At 32.9% G+C, this 20,465-nt stretch overlaps 4 protein-coding genes across 4 annotated transcripts in view; 2 read left to right on the top strand and 2 right to left on the bottom strand.

Annotated features, from left to right (window-relative positions):
- Window positions 1-1,261: 1,261 nt before the first annotated feature.
- morula (anaphase promoting complex subunit morula) lies at window positions 1,262-3,982 on the bottom strand. The gene has a single exon (XM_013315380.1). The coding sequence runs from the start codon at window positions 3,909-3,911 to the stop codon at window positions 1,590-1,592; it is 2,322 nt and encodes a 773-aa protein (XP_013170834.1). The 5' UTR covers window positions 3,912-3,982; the 3' UTR covers window positions 1,262-1,589.
- A 1,517-nt stretch (window positions 3,983-5,499) lies between these two features.
- Epp (Ecdysteroid phosphate phosphatase) lies at window positions 5,500-13,654 on the top strand. Its single transcript, XM_013315543.1, has 14 exons — window positions 5,500-5,773; window positions 5,852-6,092; window positions 6,245-6,434; window positions 6,704-6,775; window positions 7,249-7,418; window positions 7,688-7,826; window positions 8,168-8,263; window positions 10,203-10,382; window positions 10,839-10,909; window positions 11,079-11,239; window positions 11,564-11,730; window positions 12,011-12,149; window positions 12,287-12,396; window positions 12,624-13,654. Exons 1-14 carry the CDS (start codon window positions 5,625-5,627, stop codon window positions 12,863-12,865), a joined length of 2,127 nt encoding a protein of 708 aa, XP_013170997.1. The 5' UTR covers window positions 5,500-5,624; the 3' UTR covers window positions 12,866-13,654.
- A 329-nt stretch (window positions 13,655-13,983) lies between these two features.
- On the bottom strand, window positions 13,984-17,941 carry Alg12 (Alg12 alpha-1,6-mannosyltransferase). Its single transcript, XM_013315651.1, has 8 exons — window positions 17,737-17,941; window positions 17,537-17,669; window positions 17,244-17,417; window positions 16,939-17,092; window positions 16,537-16,681; window positions 16,103-16,329; window positions 15,797-15,937; window positions 13,984-15,714 (listed from the first exon to the last, which is right to left on the bottom strand). The coding sequence occupies exons 1-8, from the start codon at window positions 17,860-17,862 to the stop codon at window positions 14,547-14,549; spliced, it is 2,268 nt and encodes a 755-aa protein (XP_013171105.1). The 5' UTR covers window positions 17,863-17,941; the 3' UTR covers window positions 13,984-14,546.
- Window positions 17,942-18,377: 436 nt separating this feature from the next.
- puf (ubiquitinyl hydrolase 1 puf) overlaps window positions 18,378-20,465 on the top strand; it is a 22,512-nt gene continuing 20,424 nt past the window's right edge. Inside the window, exons 1-5 of the mRNA XM_013315046.1 lie at window positions 18,378-18,553; window positions 18,706-18,802; window positions 19,012-19,757; window positions 19,870-20,141; window positions 20,368-20,459. Of these exons, the coding sequence (XP_013170500.1) occupies window positions 18,511-18,553; window positions 18,706-18,802; window positions 19,012-19,757; window positions 19,870-20,141; window positions 20,368-20,459 (1,250 nt within the window). The 5' untranslated portion in view covers window positions 18,378-18,510. The remainder of the gene's footprint in view (window positions 18,554-18,705; window positions 18,803-19,011; window positions 19,758-19,869; window positions 20,142-20,367; window positions 20,460-20,465) is intronic.

A 20,465-nucleotide genomic window follows, 5' to 3' on the forward strand; every position in this document is an offset into this window, starting at 1 on the left:
ACATTAACGGAAATCGAGATTCTTTCAAACAGTTAATTACGATCTTTAATTAAATTAAATTTGACCACAGATCTTCTATTTTTAATTTTAAAAAATTATTATTTCTAATGGTGAGAATGTAAAGGCAATTGTATGAAATTATAACTAGTGGAAAGTTTCTGTTTATTGAATTGTTAAATGGTAACCATTTATTTTTCATATTATTATTACTTTGTGGACCTCAAAAGTTTTAAACCACAAAAATATTCAGAAATCGGTGCATGACTACAATCTCTTATCAAAAATATTTATTTTTAAGAGTGTAGATAAAAATCGAAATAAATGTATTAAAAACATATGAGGCTAAAAACTAAAACTTTTAAGTGTGACTTTTTAAAGTGGCACTTAGAACGTAACCATAATTAAGCCGAAACATTTTAATATCTTGAGAGGTCACAAGTTGTATGTCAGTTTCGGTGAGAATACAGTGTAACATTTATTTACTAAACATATGTCTACCATTGCACTGATATTTTCTGTACATATGTAAGATAGATGTAGAGCTTTAACTGTTTTAGATATTTTACTGTAAAATTATATTTATTTTTATTGTTTCTTGAGATTGTTCTGTTATTATATGCAGTTTTATTCCTTCGTAAAAGAGACAATTCTTGTAATTTTTAGTCCTTTAAATATTTCGATGTACTAATGGGAAGTATTTATTAGCTTATGCTGTTTTAATATGAATATTATCAAGTCTAGAAACAGACCTACTTTTTATAGCCTATAATGGACCTAAAGTTTTTTTTGTTTATCCCATTTAAAGGCCTAATTACAATAACAATGGTTTCGGGGTTAAAAATGTTTAATTTCTATCTAAATAGATACGCTTCTTTTGTAATAAAATTAGATAATAGATCTGTGCACTCCAAGTTTGAATAACGTTGATACAAATAAAGTATGGTGCTACAAGATACAACATGGAGTAGACAGTCTGTGGGCTTTAATACTTTCGAATTACATAACTAAAAGTATTTTTAATTTTATTCACATTTAACATATAATTTACGTAAAATATTAGCCAAATTTCGCCAATACATGTATATTATAAAGTTTTCAGATTTAATAAGTAAAAAAAATTAACATTCCATGGATATATTTTAATTTTTTTTTTAAATGAAATGCTAACTTTTGTATGAAATAACCTTAAATATCATGCATTTAATTTTTCACGTATAATTCAAACATTCCCTTTAATTGAAAATTGTATTATTTTTCAGTATCTACAAAAGTTGTTTTTAAAATTATTATTTATTGGATATATTAAATTATAATCAGTATTTTATAGGTGTTAAGACTGACAAGCTTATGTATTGCTGCAAACAATAAGTATTAAAATATTGTATATTTAATGTGGGATGGTATATAATATTTATTTCAGTTAATCCATAATAATATATTTTTTGCCGCATTTTGTAAAAGGCTTAGAATTTGTCACTTAACAATAAGTAATACAGATTAACCCACAGACATTTAAGTAATGTAACCAAATTTTTTTTATATGTAAAAGGAAAATAAAGTTTTGTTAAACTTTTTTCAACTTATTTATTTTATGTCTTTGGTAATTTATACATTGATCCTTGAAGTACAAGTTGATGTGTTCTCACTTTGGTGTCTAAAAACTGTCTGAGCTCTTGAATGCTGCATTCTGTACCCGGAGCTTGGGAGGCAAACATTTTCAACATCTGATGTATGCGATCTAATGGTAGAGAATCTAAATTGGTTAACATACCAACAATATAAGACCAAAACACTTGCAATTCCCCTTCTCTTTGATCATGAGCAGACGCCATTACACTCTCCGATTCCTCATCCTCACAAATCATTTCTTGAACCTGACTTGTGGCAACACTGGATTTGTTTGCATCATTTCCATCTACCAACACATAATAATCGGCACTTTTCTCTGTAATTAATCCCATTGACTGCCAATAAGTTATTTTCCTTCGCAGAATAGTAATTGGTACTTTCATTACTTGGTGTAATTTCTCTAAAGACCACTCTGGCTTATCTTGGAAATGCATAATTAGAGTTGCATTGAATGGTGATACAACTAAATCTAGTGTCTTTTGCCCAATTTCTATTTCTAACACCACATTTCCCAAATGTGGTATCCAGTTTAGAGTTCTGTTGCCCTTTAATGCTTCAAAACATTTTGTATACCTTTCTAAAAGTTGCTTTATTACATCTGGCAACTCTAGGCTTTCATCCTTAAATGGAGGCCAAAACTGTGCAGACAATATCTTTCCATTGCACACTATTTGAGAGTCATCAGGAGTGTTATCTTGATGAATAAGTGCATTTAATCTCTTGGAATCATAAATATCTTTTAACATAACTTCACAGAAATGTAACTGTGACTCTCCAAATCTTAATTTCAATAATTCTAAATATCTTATTTCTTTTTCGGTGTTGATTACTATTTGACCCAATATTCTGTCAGCAAGTAAAGTTCTATATTCATTAACAAATAACTCCTTACTACCATAGACATTTACAAGCATGGATATAATATCACTTGCTTTTCTATCACTAGAGTTAGCTTTAGGATCAGCATCCACTGGATCAGGATTCCATTCATCCCATAAGTCTTCTTTTTCAAGATCATCCTCACCATCAGCTGCAAATTTAGCCAACTCTTCAGCCAATTCACTTCCAACTCCATCTTCAGTCAAACTACTAACCACACTTCTGACTGTATCTTCCCTATTCCTCAAATAATTTCGTACAGGTTTTGTAACTGTTTCCAAAATTACTCCTGAAGGATCTAGATGTCTCAATGTTCTAATTGTGGACACATATGCCGTCAATATTTCAGAAGTGTTGACACCAGGGTGTAACAGCCTTGTTTCTAATGCAGTCTGCAGATTTTTACAAAGTGTTGGTCGTAAGTCTGTTTTGTCGAGACACAGTTTAATATCATCTACAGCAGGTTGTGAATCTGGATATTCAATAATTATATTAAACAGTTGATCTATTCTTAGTTTCGTATAACTATGATATAAATAATAGCTAAGCTTTTGCTTAAACTTTGAAATGGCATTTTGAACATTCTTATCATCTGGAGGGGGTTTCGAAGAACCCCCGCAGTATATTCTAGTAAGCCATGACATCACTGTTGTATCAAGCCAATTCTCTAGAAATGCTATGTGAGAAACATCAAATGTGCCTGTACAAAGTTTCTGTATATGGCTTTCTATTCTCATTTGAATAAAGTTAGTCAATACCTGACCAGCCAATCTCTCTAATAATTGAAGTTCCATAAGCTTGCGATTTGTGTCATGAAACACTTTGACAATGTAAGCACAATTACAATCTGAATAATCATTCCAACAACCTGAGCACATCACATCCTCGCCCATATCCGAATTTTCGTATTCATTATCAAATACATTGAAGGAAACTTTATAAAAAAAGTATATGATATACTGGAATTCAAGAGGTATTTGCGCTAGCAGTGTAGCACGGAGCAGTTGCTTAAAACCCAGAATAATATCTCTTTCTCCGAAAATCGGCATGTTATCAGAGCAATTACTGTTTAATAAGCTTAATTTTCGTAACATTGGTTCGAAGTTTGTAACCGAATCATATAAGTCATTAATAGCAGTTTTGAATAATTGAAATCCTTTGACCTCCACGTCCGATTTTACAAACTTAGCCCAAAAAGATGGCACTGTGTTTTGGCGAACATACTTTTCAATATGAATGATTACTAAATCGCGTATTTTAATTTGTACACCTAAATTAATAACGATTTCTTGGATGTCTTCAAATTCTTCATTGGTACATTCGGTAAATATTGTACCGTTTAAGATAGGAAAAGCATAGTTTATTTTACTCCAACAAGCCTCTAACTCTCCTTTCTTCGCCATAATGTTAAATAAAACAATAAGTATAGATCACTGCACCGTATATTTTATTTAAGTAATACGGAGTCTTCCTTTAAAAATACAAAATTGACGTTGACGTTTAATTTAAATATGTCAAATTCAAATGTCAAATTAACTTTTTCGAGCCAAAGGTAAGTCTTTCCATCCAAATGAATAAACCGCATCCAAATGGGTTAAACCGAGATTATATAGCTTAATATTTATAATATTATTTTCTCTTTAGTGTGACATACTAACCATTTTGAGTTTTATAGTGTAGAAAAAGAATGCTTATTATGCATGCATGCATTACATTAACAATTGTTTTATTTTATATTTTCCATTAACGTCTGTAACACTTACATTTTTGTTTCATGTACAGAATAATTATTCATTCATCATCAGCTGACTATACGTCCCCTTTAAAAGGATCAGAGCTTACAGCTAGTTAGGGTTACCTAGGCCATAATCAACCACATTGGCCCAGTAGGAGTTTGTCGACTTCAAACATATCTTTGAATTTTTTGCAGATGTATGCAAACTGCATCGCGATGTGTTTCTTCAACATAAGAACATACATATGTTAATCGAAAAATACATTGGTACATCGCAGGATATGAACCCAGAACCCGCAGATTGCAAATCAAGTGCTCAACCTTTGGACCGCCAATGCTCCATTTTGTTATGTTTTTAACTTGTTATTTTAGAAACATTAGTTACTTTTCGTTTTTTTATAAATTTATGATGATCTGTGTTATTATATTATTGGGTTAGGATAACAAAAAACATATTATAAAAATTGCTTCAAGAATGAAGTTTATTTTATTAATTAGTCATGTTTGATGTTTATTTGTAATCCGTTTTATTACATTTTACATGTTTCGTAAATTATCACTAACTTAGCCTAGATATTTTATAGAATCAATGAATAGGTTCAGGTTGCTGAGTCAAAAGAAGGCCGAAACGTTTCTTGATTGTTATTCTCTGTCTTGAATACTTATCTTCTGGTGAAAAGCGAGCTGAAATATTTTAAATGACAATAATAAATAAAATTACTTTGGTATATTATTAGGGGTACTAAAAATTGTTTTGTTTCATAAGGGTAGGGGGAACAGTATGTAATATTGGTTGTATTTGATGAAAACTAATTTGATCATTTGGAATCCTACCTGGGTGAGCGGACAATGTCGGTTTTCCACTAGGATCGATTGTCTGAAATAACAAGGATATATTATGTTAGAAGTATTCCACCACATGTTTGGATTAAACAAAATTTATGAACTAATCATTACCGCAAGTGTATATTGTCGGTCTCCATTCTCGTTCAAATAGTATCTCAGGTACATTTTTGGAAATGTTTTATACAGCTAACAAAGTAATATATAGAAGAAAGTAAACACAGTTTTTCTTATTTCTGTTGAACGATACTATCGAAAACACAATTTGACAATCAATAAAAGCATGCGGTTAATGACAAATATGACATTGACATTTAAAGACGTTTGCCATAGATTGCACATGTTGAATCAAAATATGAATCTTTGCCAATCACTGACGTCAAGAAAAAATTGAAATCTTGATGATTTTATCTGTGGCGACCTGTTTATGTTTATGATATCTTGAAGCTCTTTGATGTTTGGTAAATACACATAATAGTGATAATAAATAAATAGTCAGATTCTGTATGCTCCATATATTCAAAACTATTACAATTGCATGCTACGAACGTTGCGTACGTTTTCAGGGCAATTATCTAGAATGGTTTCTTTACCGCCTCGTAAGATTTCCACGTCTGCCGCTTCTTCAAAACTAGACATTTCACCATATCAAGTACTGGTACAGATGGGATTTCCTAAGAAAAGAGTGTAAATATAGATACATCGAGATTATTTTTAATTTATTAACATTTTTGTTGCGATAATAATTTACCTATTTATAATCAGACTAAAGGCGTTAGCTGCGACCGGAAACCGTAGTGTTCAACTGGCATCAGATTGGCTTCTTACTCACGTAAATGATACTGCCCTCGACTCGGAAGAGCCTCGTGAATATATTTTGTATGTCACCCCTACCGGACAACTATTGAGTCAGATACAAGAATTCAGAGAGAAGTCAAAAAGTATTTGTGGATGGAATGGTGCACACAATGCTCCACCCCATATAACAATAGTCCCTTTTTTTAAAGTATGTTTCAAGTTTGATGTTTCCTTTATATGATAAAATAAGTTCTAAGTACACATCTGCGAATGAGGTGGCAGGATTTAAATATTGTGTACATATTTTGTATGGCATGAAGAAAAAAAAATCATAGTCTATGATTAGATGTAATTTTACAGGCATCAGATGAGGAATCCTTAAACCTGGCAGTAGCAGTGAAACATGCCGTTGAAAAAGTGGGACCACAACCGAGCTGTCCAATGAAACTAGAAACTTATGTTTCACCCAATTTTATTGGTCTATTCATTTCTGAAGAGTATGCTGATTATTTTAAGGCACTGTCTTTACAATATGTAAAAGAAATTCAAGGTAAATTAATATATATGTAAAATAAAACAATATAGGATAGGGTAGGAAAATGACAGACAGGCTTGCAATCTAGCTTAGCCAAAAAGCAAAAGCTATGCTAAAAAGTTAAAATAAGAAAAGAATGGAGTAAAGATATTTGTTTGTTTGATAATTATGATTTCAACTAAGGGTAGTAAGACATTTTTTATATAATTGCTCATTTTTTTTAAGAGATAACATCTAAATAAAGAAATAATGTTTAGATTTTAAGATTGCTTAATTTCATACAGTTGAAATGGGAAAACTGATTAAACAGAAGGCTATGGCAGGATTGGATTGTTCAAAAAATGTTATGCCAATGTGTAAGACCTCATATATCTTACATTAATAATATATTTATTTATATACATATATTCATACTTTAAGGTTTACTTTTAGTTTTAATTTGTTTTAATCTGTTATTAGTTAATGTTAAAATGCCCGATAGAACAAGTTTTATTTTATTGGTAAGTAAAGTATTGTTGTTGAATGCATGTTATTATGCAGTGGATTAATTACCAGTAGTTTAAGTCATATACATATTAACTAATTAATTCTGTGCAATAACCCTTCCATTACACTGCCCTACAAATTAGATTACTCTTTTTGTTTCTTTCTGCACTCATTTTGTATTGAACAATATTGCCGTCTGATCCCAGATACACAAATTAATAATTTTCATAAACCATCACTTAGTGTCTTTAATTATTTAATAAGTAAACAGAAATATTTGTTATAGAAGTAAAAAAAAAAAATTTTAAGTCATAAAGTTAATCTTGCTATTGCCATATTTTAGCAAAAAACTTGGACCCATTGGTAAAGTCGTTGCACATGACACTCGCTTACCATTTTGATATATCGGCCTTTGATTCCCTCAAGTCATTGGCCAGTCAACTGGAATTGCCTGACATAGCCAACTGGGAGCTACGACTATATTCTAGAGATCCTCGCTTTAATAATTATCAGGTAAATTGTTATTTATATAAATTGAAGAAATAAGCATGATGACTCGTAAATAAGCAAAAAAAATCGTGGCATATTTTATGTTTTTCCCTTGTTATTCTTTAAATTCTTATAAGATTAGACTAGTAACTGGAATATAATGCGAAAAATGCCACCATTTTAACACATTTGTATAGGACTTATTTATAATCACTTTTTTTGTATTTTTCTAACACCTACATTTAAGTTATACATATTTGTTTTAGTTAAATTATGAAATAATAATTTGACAGGTGTATAAAGTGAATCAAGGTTACTCGCCGAAGGCGTCCGATGAACTTGAACTCGTTATCGGAGATTTTATTTATATCGAGGAGTCACAGTTTGACGGCTCGGTTGACGGTTGGGTGCACGGCACATCGTGGTTGACAGGTAAACAAGACGCTGCTAAATGTTATTATGAAGCTAGCCTTCGGAAATGTTTTCCGTATAGCCCGGTCTAAATTCGGAGGTGAGTTTTATGGTTTCGTATATAATTGAGCGTTACGTAATGTATATTGTCAACATATTTTGTTACTTTGCTCTTAATAAGATTTAAATAATTGAATTATATCATCTACAGAGTTTAGGGAAGATATATTTATTAATTATTTATAGGTTAGGTAACTTTCTTGTGAAAACCGATTAGTAATTCTTGAGACTTGCGCTTTCAAATAAACAATTTTCCACTTTTTAGTAGTAAAGACGAAGAACGTATTTGTTTTCTTTCTCAGGTATCTCAGGTTTCCTTCCGGGCATTTACGTACAAAGAACAGCAGAGTCGGACGCCTGGACATTACACCGAGCAATTTCACTAGGACACAAGAACTGTACGTATTGATGATAACATTTGTGTCGTAAAATAGAATACCGCGGATAAATTTAAGTTACACTTATCTATATAGTTGCCTCTTTTTAAATTTTACATTTATAAATTTTGAAGTACAGAAGTTTTTTTTCTTCAGTCATTAGAGGAAGCTAATTTTTTAAGAACACAATGGCTCCTAATTAAGTTTATTTTTAATTTCGCGCGGACGAAATAGCGGACGACTGCTAGTATCTTATGATAAATTAAAACTCTTGAGCAAATGTAAACTGGCTGTTGAGATTTATCTTTTCGACATCGTAATTCTGGTATCTTATTGGATTTTCCTTCTTATTAGATTCCTAATCTCAACATGATGATGTTACTTTTATCTGTTTACGTTATCTTTATTTTACTGAAATCATCACTATTGTGCTATTGAGGGGTGACTCGTTTCGTTTTTCGGCGCGAAACAGTAGAGAGCTACAGCGACAGCTGACAAACGGCAACTTTCAGTCTCGCCTTGAAATTGTATCAGTTCTAACGTAAACGCGGTGTTAAAAGCTGCAATACTGGAAAATAAAATGGCAGACCAAAGTAAGAATTGATATATGTATTTATTGGTTACCATAGTTATATTTTTTCTGGTCGTTATGTTGGATATTTGTTTATGATTTTTTTTGAGTTTCTGAACGTAGTGTGTACCAAAAATGAATATTATTTCAATGAAGGTAGATAAAAGTTGTATTTAAAAATACGTTACTAACATTTATCTGTTAGTAATAGTGGCTTCCTATGACGCTTGATTACCTGATAAATTTTAGTCTCACTCCTTAATGTCCTTCAACCTTTAAAGATTAATTAAAATGCTTACACTAACAGTTTTAACATATTTATGGACCGTAGGAGTTGTAAACGGTAAGTTTCAGAGTTCAATTATGATTCGTTATTTTAAAATGATTGTTTTTCTATCTGGACATGATCACGCAGTTTACACAATTGACAGTTGATTTGGTTTTTTTTGCATGTTTTGTTTCGCGTGTTAGGCAAAAGTCAAGGTCAATGTCAAATTATACCGCTATAGAAAATGTACTATCGGCGAATTTGTCGGAATTCCACCTTAAATATGACTAGTTTGAACATTTCGTAAGCATCGAAACGATGATGCGGAAAAAATAACCAATAGGGCGAACCTTTTAAATGTCATTATTTTCAACTAATAGAAGTTTACAACATTTTTTGTTAGTTTTATTTTAATGCGATCGAAGTTGACTCGGTTTATAAATGGTTGATTCAATTCCAAGTAAAACGAGTGTGATATTCAAAACATTGGAAACCAAAAAATAATTGCTTTAAGTAAACATTTTCAAGGTTTAATTCGTTTAACAAAGTATAAATATGCTGCTCGGTTTTAACTTAAATAAATTGTACTTTAATAGAAGTCATTTTTTTAAAGTTTGAAATATATAGGTACACTAGCTGTCGCCCGTGACTCCGTCTGCGCCGAATTAGTTAATAGCCTATTTGTTCTTCCAAATTACGTTCCACATATATGGCAAATTTCAACGAGATCCGTTGAGATGTTCTGGAGATACATCAATCCATTCGCATTTATAATATTAGTAAGATTATAATATTAATAAGAAGTAAGATGTGACCGCATCTGTTACGGTACTATGCGTTAAAGATGTTTGTGTCCTTGATTATAATAAGCGGGCGTGGTCGTGAAATTTCAAACATCTTACGTTGTATAAGAGTAGTCACATTTAACTAGCGGCGGAGCTTGCGATTTACTCTTGACTTCAAGTAAGTTTAACCGGTATTATCCGGTCGATCACGCCCGTGAATTATATATGAATAGGCACTCACTACCCCACTCAACGACACTCTCGTTTACTATCAAGTAGACTGTTTGCAAAATATGACCTCTGAATCTCTGTAACTTATATTTTTTTGTTGCTAAGGTGCAGAATGCAAATCATCCGACTCTGAGACGAATACGTACACGGCTATGTCAAACTACCCGCACGAAGACGCTGCGGGGCTCGCGCAGGAGAAATCCGAGGAGACGTACCAGGAGTGGGAGAAGTACTGGCACGAGGTGCAGAACGACAGGAGCGAAAGCATACTACGCATAACACAGGGTCAGCAAATCACTAACAGACTCTTCGTGTCCTTAGTCCATTATGTCATTATCATCAGCTCAGTTTAGATCCCTACCAAGGAGCTCGGAGCCTACCCTAAGTTAGGGGTGATTAGGCTATAGTCAGTTACGCTGGTCAAGTGCGAGTTGGTTGACTTCTCACATATCTTTGAATTTTTTCACAGACATGAGTAGATTGCATTACGATGTTTTTTTCACCGTAAGATCGTCGGATTAATGTACATATGTAAATCGATTATCAAAAAACACATTGATACATGGCGGGATTTGTACCCAAGACCCGCAGATTACAAGTGCTTAATCCCTGAGCCACCGACGCACTTATCAATCGTACAGACAGCACAACAAGTTTTCGACTTCGAATCAATCATTCCTTATCAGTCGTCACTCATTCCTTAGTCATGACACAATTCCAATGTTTTTTTTTTCATTTTAGGTACAAGTATAGACTGGAAATCGAGCGTAGGTAGAGGAATAGGGGATTCGGAGAGTTCAGACAGTATTACAGTGAGTATTTTACTAGATTAGTTTTTATTGATTGCCGAACTCGGCACCGTCTTTTGTCGCTGAGAGAGCCCCTTAGTGTTATTAAATCTACACTTAACGGCTTTATGTACAGCAGTAAGTTCTTTTTGAGTTAAAAACACTGGCCACTGAATACTTTAAATGTTTTCAGACGAGTACAGGCACAGAGAGCAACAGTCGTCGTTGGGTGTTTGCGATGAGGCACGGTGAGCGCGTTGACCTCACATACGGCCAGTGGGTGCCCTTCTGCTTCGATGACAACGACACATATATACGCAAAGACCTCAACATGCCGCTGCATCTACCGGAAAGGTCAGACACAACTAATAATTCTAAGCGCTTATGACAAGTGACGACGAAAGATGTGTGTTGATGCGTCTAATTGATAGCAATAATGAGCCAAGTTGACTGTCACTAGGGGGCGCTGTTATTTCAATTATGTGTTTGCCACCTGTCCACTGAGTTCACTTTCATTTGTAAAGTTCGTGGCATTATGATGAGGACCTCGTTGCTCCCGCTTCTCATTTGCACCCTTATTTAAAAAAAATCTGTTAATAATTGTTTATTAAGACAAATATTCTTTTAAATCATAGTAGAAAATGTTGTTTGTATAAATTTAGGTATGTATTGTTACAGAGCTGGTGGTAGCGCATCATACGCCAAGGACACTCCCCTGACGCGCGTGGGGCGGCTGCAAGCGCGGCTGGTGGGGGAGGGGCTGCGGCTGGCGGGCGTGCCCGTCGCCCACGTATACGCCTCCGCCGCACTGCGTTCTGTGGAAACTGCACACAGCTTCCTAGAAGGTAGGCTATAGATTCAAACCAAGCTTATTGCCAAATAAAATCCTTAATTGGTCGCTAAGGGAAAGGTTAGACTGTAACACTGATAAGTGCAGCCTTTAAGTGAATTTGTAATCGCCCTATCTTTGTAGAGTTTCTAACGAACAGACTTAAGACTAAGAGTTTGATGATAATTTAAGTAGTCTCCTGGTGTAGAGTTTTCGTATTAAATCTCTCTGAGAGGCTCTCAATATGACCACTAAAAGACTCTGGGTGCGGTTATTAATGTGTCTGTTTTTCCCAGGTTTACAACCCGAAGCTCCCGTGAAGATCAAAGTGGAGCCGGGCTTGTTTGAGTTCAAGCACTGGTATATGCCAGGCGGCATGGCGCCCTTCATGACACCTAAAGAATTACACAAAGCTGGATACAACGTCGACTTAAAGTAATATATATTTACAAATTTACTTCCAATATTTATCGTCTTAAGAAACGATATTTAACGGAACCGCCCTTTCATTTACGGAATGTTATGTCATGTTCTAGTGACATCATAATGTAGCATATTTGTTCTATTCGCAGATACAAACCCTATGTGGAAGTTGACACAGAAGTATCAGAGACATTGGAGCAGTTCTACAAGAGGAACGAGTTGGTGATACATTCCGCAGTCAAAGACACCGCTGCTGATGGTGATATTCATGTTTAGAATTTAAGATAATTGAAACTAAAGTTTTTATGAATTACAATTTAATTATGTAATATAATTCGTTAATAATATTGCAACGTTGACTTCTAGAAAAATAAATTAGCAACTAAGCTATTGGTACGATGTTTAAAACTGAACTGAGTAGACCAAGAAAGGATAGTAAAATATCACTTTGTCTTTCTTCTAAAAATTTACAAAAATTTTTTTTAGGTGGTAACATAATCTTTATCGGTCACGCGGCAACACTGGACCTTATGGTATACGCGCTGAAGCAGTTCGGAAAGAAGCGTGCGGAGTCAGGCTATCAGATCAGTAAGAATTTGCTACGTGTTCCATACTGCGCGCTGGGGGCGATGCGAGACAAGCCCTGGCAGGTCGTCTCCCCTCCATGCCCGCCATCCATCAACTCCAGCTCAGGACGCTTCGACTGGAAGATACTGCTCGATGTGTAGACTTATTGTCTAACAAGGATATCTGACCCGGTGAGAGAGGCGCTTTAATTGAGGTTAGTTCTGTCAAAATACTATAGAAAATGATATAAAAATCATTACATGACAGCTACAGTATCAAGAAGAGGAGAGAAGGGCGCTAGTGAGCTGTAATTTTAGTATGATATAATCATATGGGCATAAGCCCACCGGGTCAGATGTCCTTGTCGGGCTGTAGTTATGAATATTAAATTGAACAGTTGAAACTGTGAGATACAATTTCCATTTAGCCGCTAGTCGCCACTGTTTCTTTAAACGTGAATCCTATTTTCTTGCGCCTGCTATAAAAATATGTCGCTGCTCGACTTCTACTTATATGACCCAATCTGTCTCACTTGTTCGAGAAATTGTGCTTGTTTACTCTACTATTTTACTACATACGAAGTAAAAGGAGTCCGTAGCTGGCTACGAAGTGATCAAGACCAGGTAAAATTGACCTTACATTTTTGATATTATTACCGGATTCAAATTATATTCAAATTTGATAAACAAAAGTGCTTTTAATACTACCTAAAAATAAGAAGAAATATTTCACCTTAATTAATTCAAGTTTGTCAGCTTTAAAATGGTTTGTGAAGATATTTCAAGGTCATTTGCGCATTTTACTTTAAAACTATACATACGATAGAAACTTGATTTTAAATACAAGTTCCACTAGTCATTAATTAATTTATAATGTCACAAATAACTATAATGGAAACAGTTTTATAAAATTCGATACAAGAACATTGTTAAAAGTCGAAAAAAATTCTTTAACAGTTAAGATTTATTAAAGTTTTTGTAATTAAATATAGTTTATATATTAAAATTGTTATTTTTATTTATGCATTCATTTTCTCATTTACTTTTGCTTATGTCATCTTTAGTTGCAGAATTAAATCTTAACAAGATTTATAATGCCACATGAAAAGTTAATATTAACTATTCTATAAGAGTGTTTCCGCTGTTTGGATAACAATCTCACTTTACATAAAATTATAAAGCAATTTCGATGAGGAACATTTATTTTGCTGTTTTTAAATGTTTGCTTATTTTTAAATTGTTCTTATAAAACAGAAAATTATAGTACTGTGGAAACATTACTAATACAAAGTTAGTATAACAAAACATCATGGGTTAATCATACAAAATTGTTTAACATTTGGGGCTGTATTAAATTGATTTAACTATACATTTTTACAAAAGAATTATATATACAATGATGTACTCCACAAAAACTATATAAAAATTGCGTCAGTGTTAAAACATCAACTGCACTTTGTTAAGACATAAATACACTCTTAAAACAAAAGTAACAACATTAAATAATACAACGTAATAATTGACCTCTCACTATCGTGAATTTACACCTAAACAAAAACATTGCCTCAATAGTAAATATTCACGATAAAATTGACAGCAACCAAAACAAGCAACATAATTAGATAACAATGTAAATCTTACACACAATAATAACAACATTTTAGAGTAATACATACGAAAAGGTAAGTTAGTATGAGGCATGTTAACTGTAATTTGGTTTTAAAAGTGCTTTGTATCAAAACATGCTCCAAAAATTGGCACAAATTGAACATTTAAAAAAAATGTAACACCTCTAAAACATTCAATGTAAGAGATCACATTTAATATTAAATAATTACATACATTATTTTTCTGAACTTGATTTATAATTAATCTTTTCAGCAAGTACTTCTTCAACAATCTTTTGTATCATTTGTCTATCTTCTAATTTGATATCTTCCGGTTTTGTTTTATCATCGTAAACTTTTCTTTCTATAAGTCTGTTAATAACCTCTTCAACTATAGCATCTAAGTTTTCATTAGTATGGTTAGCATCTGTTGATTGAACTATATTTTCGATAGGATCTAAATCATTCACTTGTTCTGAATCATTCACTTGTCCTGGATCATTTACTTGCTCTGGTTCAGTTAAAACATTTTCTTCAACAATTGCAGTTTCTACTTCAGGAACTATTTCGATATCTGGTATATCGCCTCTTCCGTCTATTTCTATACTTGCATTCTCATCTTGTATTTTATTCTCAGAAAGCTCTACAGCGACTTGTTTATGTCTTTTCATTATTTCTCTTAATTTTTCTTTAGCCGATGCCACAACTTCCTTGCGAGTTTCAGATTTAATTTTTGCTATTGCTTTCTTCTTTCTATCTTGTCTGTAAGATTTAAAATCTTTTTGAATGTCCTTCGGTTTTTCCTGCACTTCTTCAATAATTTCAGATTTATCGATTTTAACCTCTTCGTATATTTTTGTAGGCTCTTCAGTAATTTCGTTACTATTATTCATAATATCTTTACTGATATATTCATTTATATTTTCAGTCTCATCGTTTTCGTTCATAGATTTATCGGAATCGTTAATGACAATTAAATTTGGTACTTCAATTATTGTCTTTTCCTGTGATATTATTTCGTGTTCTTCGACGTTTATGACGTTTTCATGAGTGAAATCTCTGTGGTGATTTCTAAAATTTTTCCTTTCTAAAATAAAAATTGCTGGTCGAGTTTTAATTCTCACAGGTGGAATTAGTTTATAATTGACAGCCACGTGAGAGAAAGTATCGACGCTGTCTAATACAACATGTGTTTGTGTGAAAGATTTGATAGTTGGAGAATATTTGCTCTTAGCTTCGACTAGAAGATGTGTGTATTGTAGCAGTTGTTCAGGTGACAAGGACTCATTCTTGCTGTAGGTCCAATGGTCGTGGATTTGCGTGAATCTAGTGACCCCGGTTTGAGCCGCAAGATTACTGATATGTACATGGACGTATGGTTCATTTTTCAGAAGCTTATGGAACCTGAAAGAAAGAAATTATCTTAAATAAGATTTTATGCCTGCTTTTTAATTTAATAGATGAATTTAAATCCATCTAAACATACCTAGTGATTGCCAAACCTCCAGGATAATTGGACATAGCAACTAATACTAACGCTATGGATAATATCACATTAGCGACTATTATCAAGCAAATACCCCAAAATAATAATTCATAAGTTGGTGCTTTGGTCCGTCTAATAAATCTGAAACAATAGAACCTATTTTAACATTGAACCTTTATAACTTACCAGTACTATTTTTTTTTGTAATAATTAAAAAAATATGCAATGATTTATTTTCAGATTTGGTAAAATCAAACAATTTCTGTATTTCGTAAGACTTGACTATTCCGTTTACTAGATACTTACACATATGAGCATACCGCAGCTGACGCCGTATTGAGCAATGGGAACACATAGATAATAAACCTAAGCTCCTTGTGCGGTAGAAAGGAGAACAACAGAACATAGACCACAGCAGGCGCTACAAGCTGGACCAGCCGCCGGTCTAAGTACACACCCACTGGACACAGGACCAGACTTGGCCCTAGACCTCGAGGTAATGCCGAGTAGAAGTACCATAGGAATGGTGAAGTCTGTTATATAATGAGTTAAGTAAATGATTAAAAAAAATTATGATATTAAATTGACCATGAAGGTTTGTATACATTTAAATATGTATTATAAAAATAACTGGCAACATTTTATGACAGGTATAATATAGAACATGAGATATTTACTTTAATCAGATTTTATTGAGTAATTAAGCTGTTATATGAATGTTTTTTTTATAAAAAGGATACACCCCAATCAGAACTTTTATTCAGTATGGTATTATACCAAAATACTTCTGCTTCAGGCCAAAGTAAACGGCCCCAAAACAATGAATCAACTATTACTGTCAGTGCCACCAATCCTATACCAGTAGGTACAACTATTTTGATAAATCTGAAATAAAAAAATATTGAACATTTGTATTAAAACAAAACTGAATATTTTATAGAATAATATATAATAGCTGATAAAAAGTAGTGTAAATAGTTTTCTTTTCTAATTATTTTAAGTCATATTCTAGCTAACTTAAATATGAACAATGCAAAAATAAAATTAATAAAATATATAATTTAATGGCAAATAAACAAACGTAAAGTCTTTTCATATAAATGTCATATCAATATTTAAGTACATACATATGTGTTACATACCTCATAAAATCAATTTTCTTAAAAAACAAATCTATAATAAGGAATAATCCAAAGAGCATTGCCAATTCAGAACGAAATATAACAATGGAAGCTCCAGCACTAATAATAAACTGTTTATGTTTTCCCGATAGCCATCCTTCTAACGCAAGTAACACTGAAAAAAGATATGTTTACTATTTCATAAAATAAATGACAAGACAGAAATTAAAATATACACATGAATATTAAAGGAGTCTTTTTTTTTAATTTTGTGCCAGCAAAGTCGCCGGTGACTGCTAGTGGGTAAATAAACATGTAACACTTACCAAAGGGTAATACCATGATGTTAGGTAAAGGTCGGCTCATATAAAACATAAAATGGTACTGTGAAACACTGATTAAAGTGAACCACCAAGCAAACGAACTACCAAATTGCTTCTGTAAAGTACCCCTAAAACGGCTCCATGATGCTATTACTGTTAATGCAAGAGTTAGGCGCACTGAAATTAAAAAGCAATGTTTTGGAGAAAAATCATGAACATTAAAGTACTTTGTTGTGCTTATATAAATAAAAACTTAAAAAAATATAAGAATGAAGATTCTCGGTTAAGGCGCTTACCTACATATTGCATCCAGAATTTGTTAATTCCAAATAAATGTAAAATAAACACAACAGGAGCGGATAAAGCAGATATAATGACAGGGCCGATGAAAGTCCGCGGCACAACTCCCGGGAATTCATTATGATCGTACTGGAAAAATATATTAATATACACATCTCAACGCGCAGCATATGAATTCCAAAATTAGATTTCATACCTGTGAGAGGTTAAATCGATGATATAAAATGTCGTGAGTAGCTTGGATATTGAAGCTTTCTTCAACCTTAGTAAAGGGGCATAATAATATATGCAAGCTAGCTACGATATAAAGTAACTGAACCATTTTGTTACAAAAAAGCCGCTTTTATTGTTATCAACCCATGTCTCGCTAATCAGACAAAACAGCTGTCATCACTCAGTCGATCTTGACATTGACATTAATCTAGGTATTGCTATAATTGCTACAAAGATATTATTGCTATATAGGATTTTTAAATGTCAGAACAGTAATTCCGCCAGATAGAATTAGACTTTTGAAAAAGTAAATAAATCTATCGTAACGAGTATTTTCCGCGAAAAATTAATAATCGTTATTGACATGACCAGGGAGAACCGATATTTATAGAATTTTTTTAGCAAAAATAATAAAAGTGTTTGGAAAATGTTAATTAGCACCAATCCTAACTTTACTTACTAATTTTACAAAATATTTACTAATGTAAAATCGCTTAGTTCGATACAATTTGTTGAGACCGCGACTACTTTATTAAATTATTTTGAACATTAAAATGGGTGTGAAAAACGCGAAAACTTAACGCGGTTTTGACTGACAACAATCGTCAACAATGGTGGAACGGATTCTGTGACATTTCTAAGGCACTGTTCGTTTTCTGATACGAAAATATCAATAATGATCAATATTGCAAGTGAAATAGCAGAGGCGATAATATTTCTATAATATTTCGCTCCATCTTAATATAAAACTTTGAGGATGTGTGATGTTTGTTCCGAGTTTTCACATCTTTTAGTGAATTGTAAGTTACATTGTTTCAAAGATTTGTAGTCCTTTTCAATCATACCGATATTATATTAATTAAAAACATGTATGAATAGCCGTAGAAATGTTGTAAGTAATATCACAAACCTATATCTTTTGCAATTTTTTATATTTATTCTGCTATTGTAGGTGAAACGCGATTAACCGATGATGTGTCCCAATACCCAAGTATAAGCCAACCTGAACTGGAAGTACTTCTAAATTACATTCTTTCGTGGCCACAAAGGTAATAATTTTTCTTTAACACTAAATTTACTTACCATTCAACACAGAAGTCACAATTTTAAGTACCCTTTAGATGAACATACTTGATGTTTCTCTTTTCAAAAACATATAACAGTATTTTATCCATTTAACTTTAGTATTTAAATACATAAACATATTTATTTCTGTAATACTTTAAACCATTATTCATGAGTTGTAAATATGTTTCAGACAATGTATGTGCTGTTACCGAGATGTAAAAAATTTTGAGAGATTTTATTTAGTGGTCCAAAGTGTATTGTGTTTGTCTGTATGTCAACTGAAGTTGTTAAAGGATGAGTTGATAGAAGCTGCAAAGGCCCCTCCCCCTGATGATAAAAAAGTTACAGAGAAGCAAACTGAAACTTCACCACCTAAAACTGAAAATAAGCAGGAAAGAAAAGATCAAGAAATTGAAGATGCAGGAAGTAAAGATGATAAACATGACCAACCAACTGAAGATAACTCTAATAACGAAAATTCTTCAAATGATACAGAAACATGGTCAATGCAGCAGAAGGAAAAGCTCCTGCATATTGTTTCCAAGATTTTTCTTCTCAATTTTCCATTATATTTGGCATGTAAACATTCAGCATTGAGCCACTTGGAAAATCTATCAGCACAAGAAATATCAAATTTAAGTTCATACTGTGACCTTCATGATACTGAAATACCTGCGTATCTGTTGAGGAATGTCAGCCTGTTTTGTAAGCTAGGTGGTGTATGTGCTATGACTTCGGTTTTTGAACATGCCACACCTACTACTTTGCCACTATCTATGGCACATGCTGTAGTGGCCGCTGTTGGGAACTTGAAATTATGGCTGAATTTCAGAGCTGTAGCACAATTGTTTATGCCATTGAGAAGTAAAATACTAAAATACATGTGCAGCTTAGAAGACAAAGACTTAAGAGTTCCCGCTGTTAAGTCAATGGCTGGTAAGATTCTCTGTAATTTTGCAATTTGAATAAAAATTATATAATTTGATTCTTATAGTCAAATATGCTTTAACTTAATTATTCTATAATGATTTGTACTGTGCTTTTACAGATTTTATGTGGGGTGCGGCTAAAGAGCCTTTGGATGCTCCATTAGCTTTTGATGGTGATGGCTTGGCACTGGCTTTTAAGTACTTTAACAGCAGTACTCTGACCATGCGTCTGGCTGGTGTTGCTCAAATCAATGCACATATTACTGCTCATAATGAGATGTGTGCGGGTGAACCAGCATCGGATGCAGAACTGGCTGGTCAACAACTTGCTACATGGTTGACTAACAACAATATCATTGAACATTTGTTTGGACCAAATTTACATGTTGAGGTAAGGAATTTATTGAGTGTTTTAAAGCTCTTAATTAGGTCATTTAGTTAACATTTCAAGTGCAATAAGTATTTTCACAAGTTATATGTTTGTTTTTAAAATTAGTTTTTAACATTTAATCCATAATAATAAATTAAAATGTCTTTGATTGTGAACAGTAATCATTTTTTTAAAGTATGTATAATTAATTTTAAATCTAATTCTATATTTAATTCATATTCAACAGGTGATAAAGCAGTCGCACATGATCCTAAAGTTCCTAGCAGTGGAGGGTCGCGTGACCCCCGAGCACGTGGAGCTGGTGTGGGCGGCGGCGCAGCTAAA

Source organism: Papilio xuthus, unplaced genomic scaffold (genome assembly GCF_000836235.2).
Source record: "Papilio xuthus unplaced genomic scaffold, Pxut_1.1 DF826961.1, whole genome shotgun sequence".
Classification (NCBI taxonomy): domain Eukaryota; kingdom Metazoa; phylum Arthropoda; class Insecta; order Lepidoptera; family Papilionidae; genus Papilio; species Papilio xuthus.

Bases quoted from the DNA above. Each gene is read 5' to 3' on its own strand.
- morula (XM_013315380.1), bottom strand. From the start codon at position 3,911: ATGGCGAAGAAAGGAGAGTTAGAGGCTTGTTGGAGTAAAATAAACTAT.
- Epp (XM_013315543.1), top strand. From the start codon at position 5,625: ATGCTACGAACGTTGCGTACGTTTTCAGGGCAATTATCTAGAATGGTT. The intron at 11,731-12,010 runs GTAGGCTATAGA...TGTTTTTCCCAG, and splicing joins TGCACACAGCTTCCTAGAAG to GTTTACAACCCGAAGCTCCC. The intron at 12,150-12,286 runs GTAATATATATT...TTCTATTCGCAG, and splicing joins GGATACAACGTCGACTTAAA to ATACAAACCCTATGTGGAAG.
- Alg12 (XM_013315651.1), bottom strand. From the start codon at position 17,862: ATGGTTCAGTTACTTTATATCGTAGCTAGCTTGCATATATTATTATGC. The intron at 16,330-16,536 runs GTATCCTTTTTA...ATTATATAACAG, and splicing joins ATAAAAGTTCTGATTGGGGT to ACTTCACCATTCCTATGGTA. The intron at 15,715-15,796 runs GTATGTTTAGAT...TCTTTCTTTCAG, and splicing joins GGAGGTTTGGCAATCACTAG to GTTCCATAAGCTTCTGAAAA.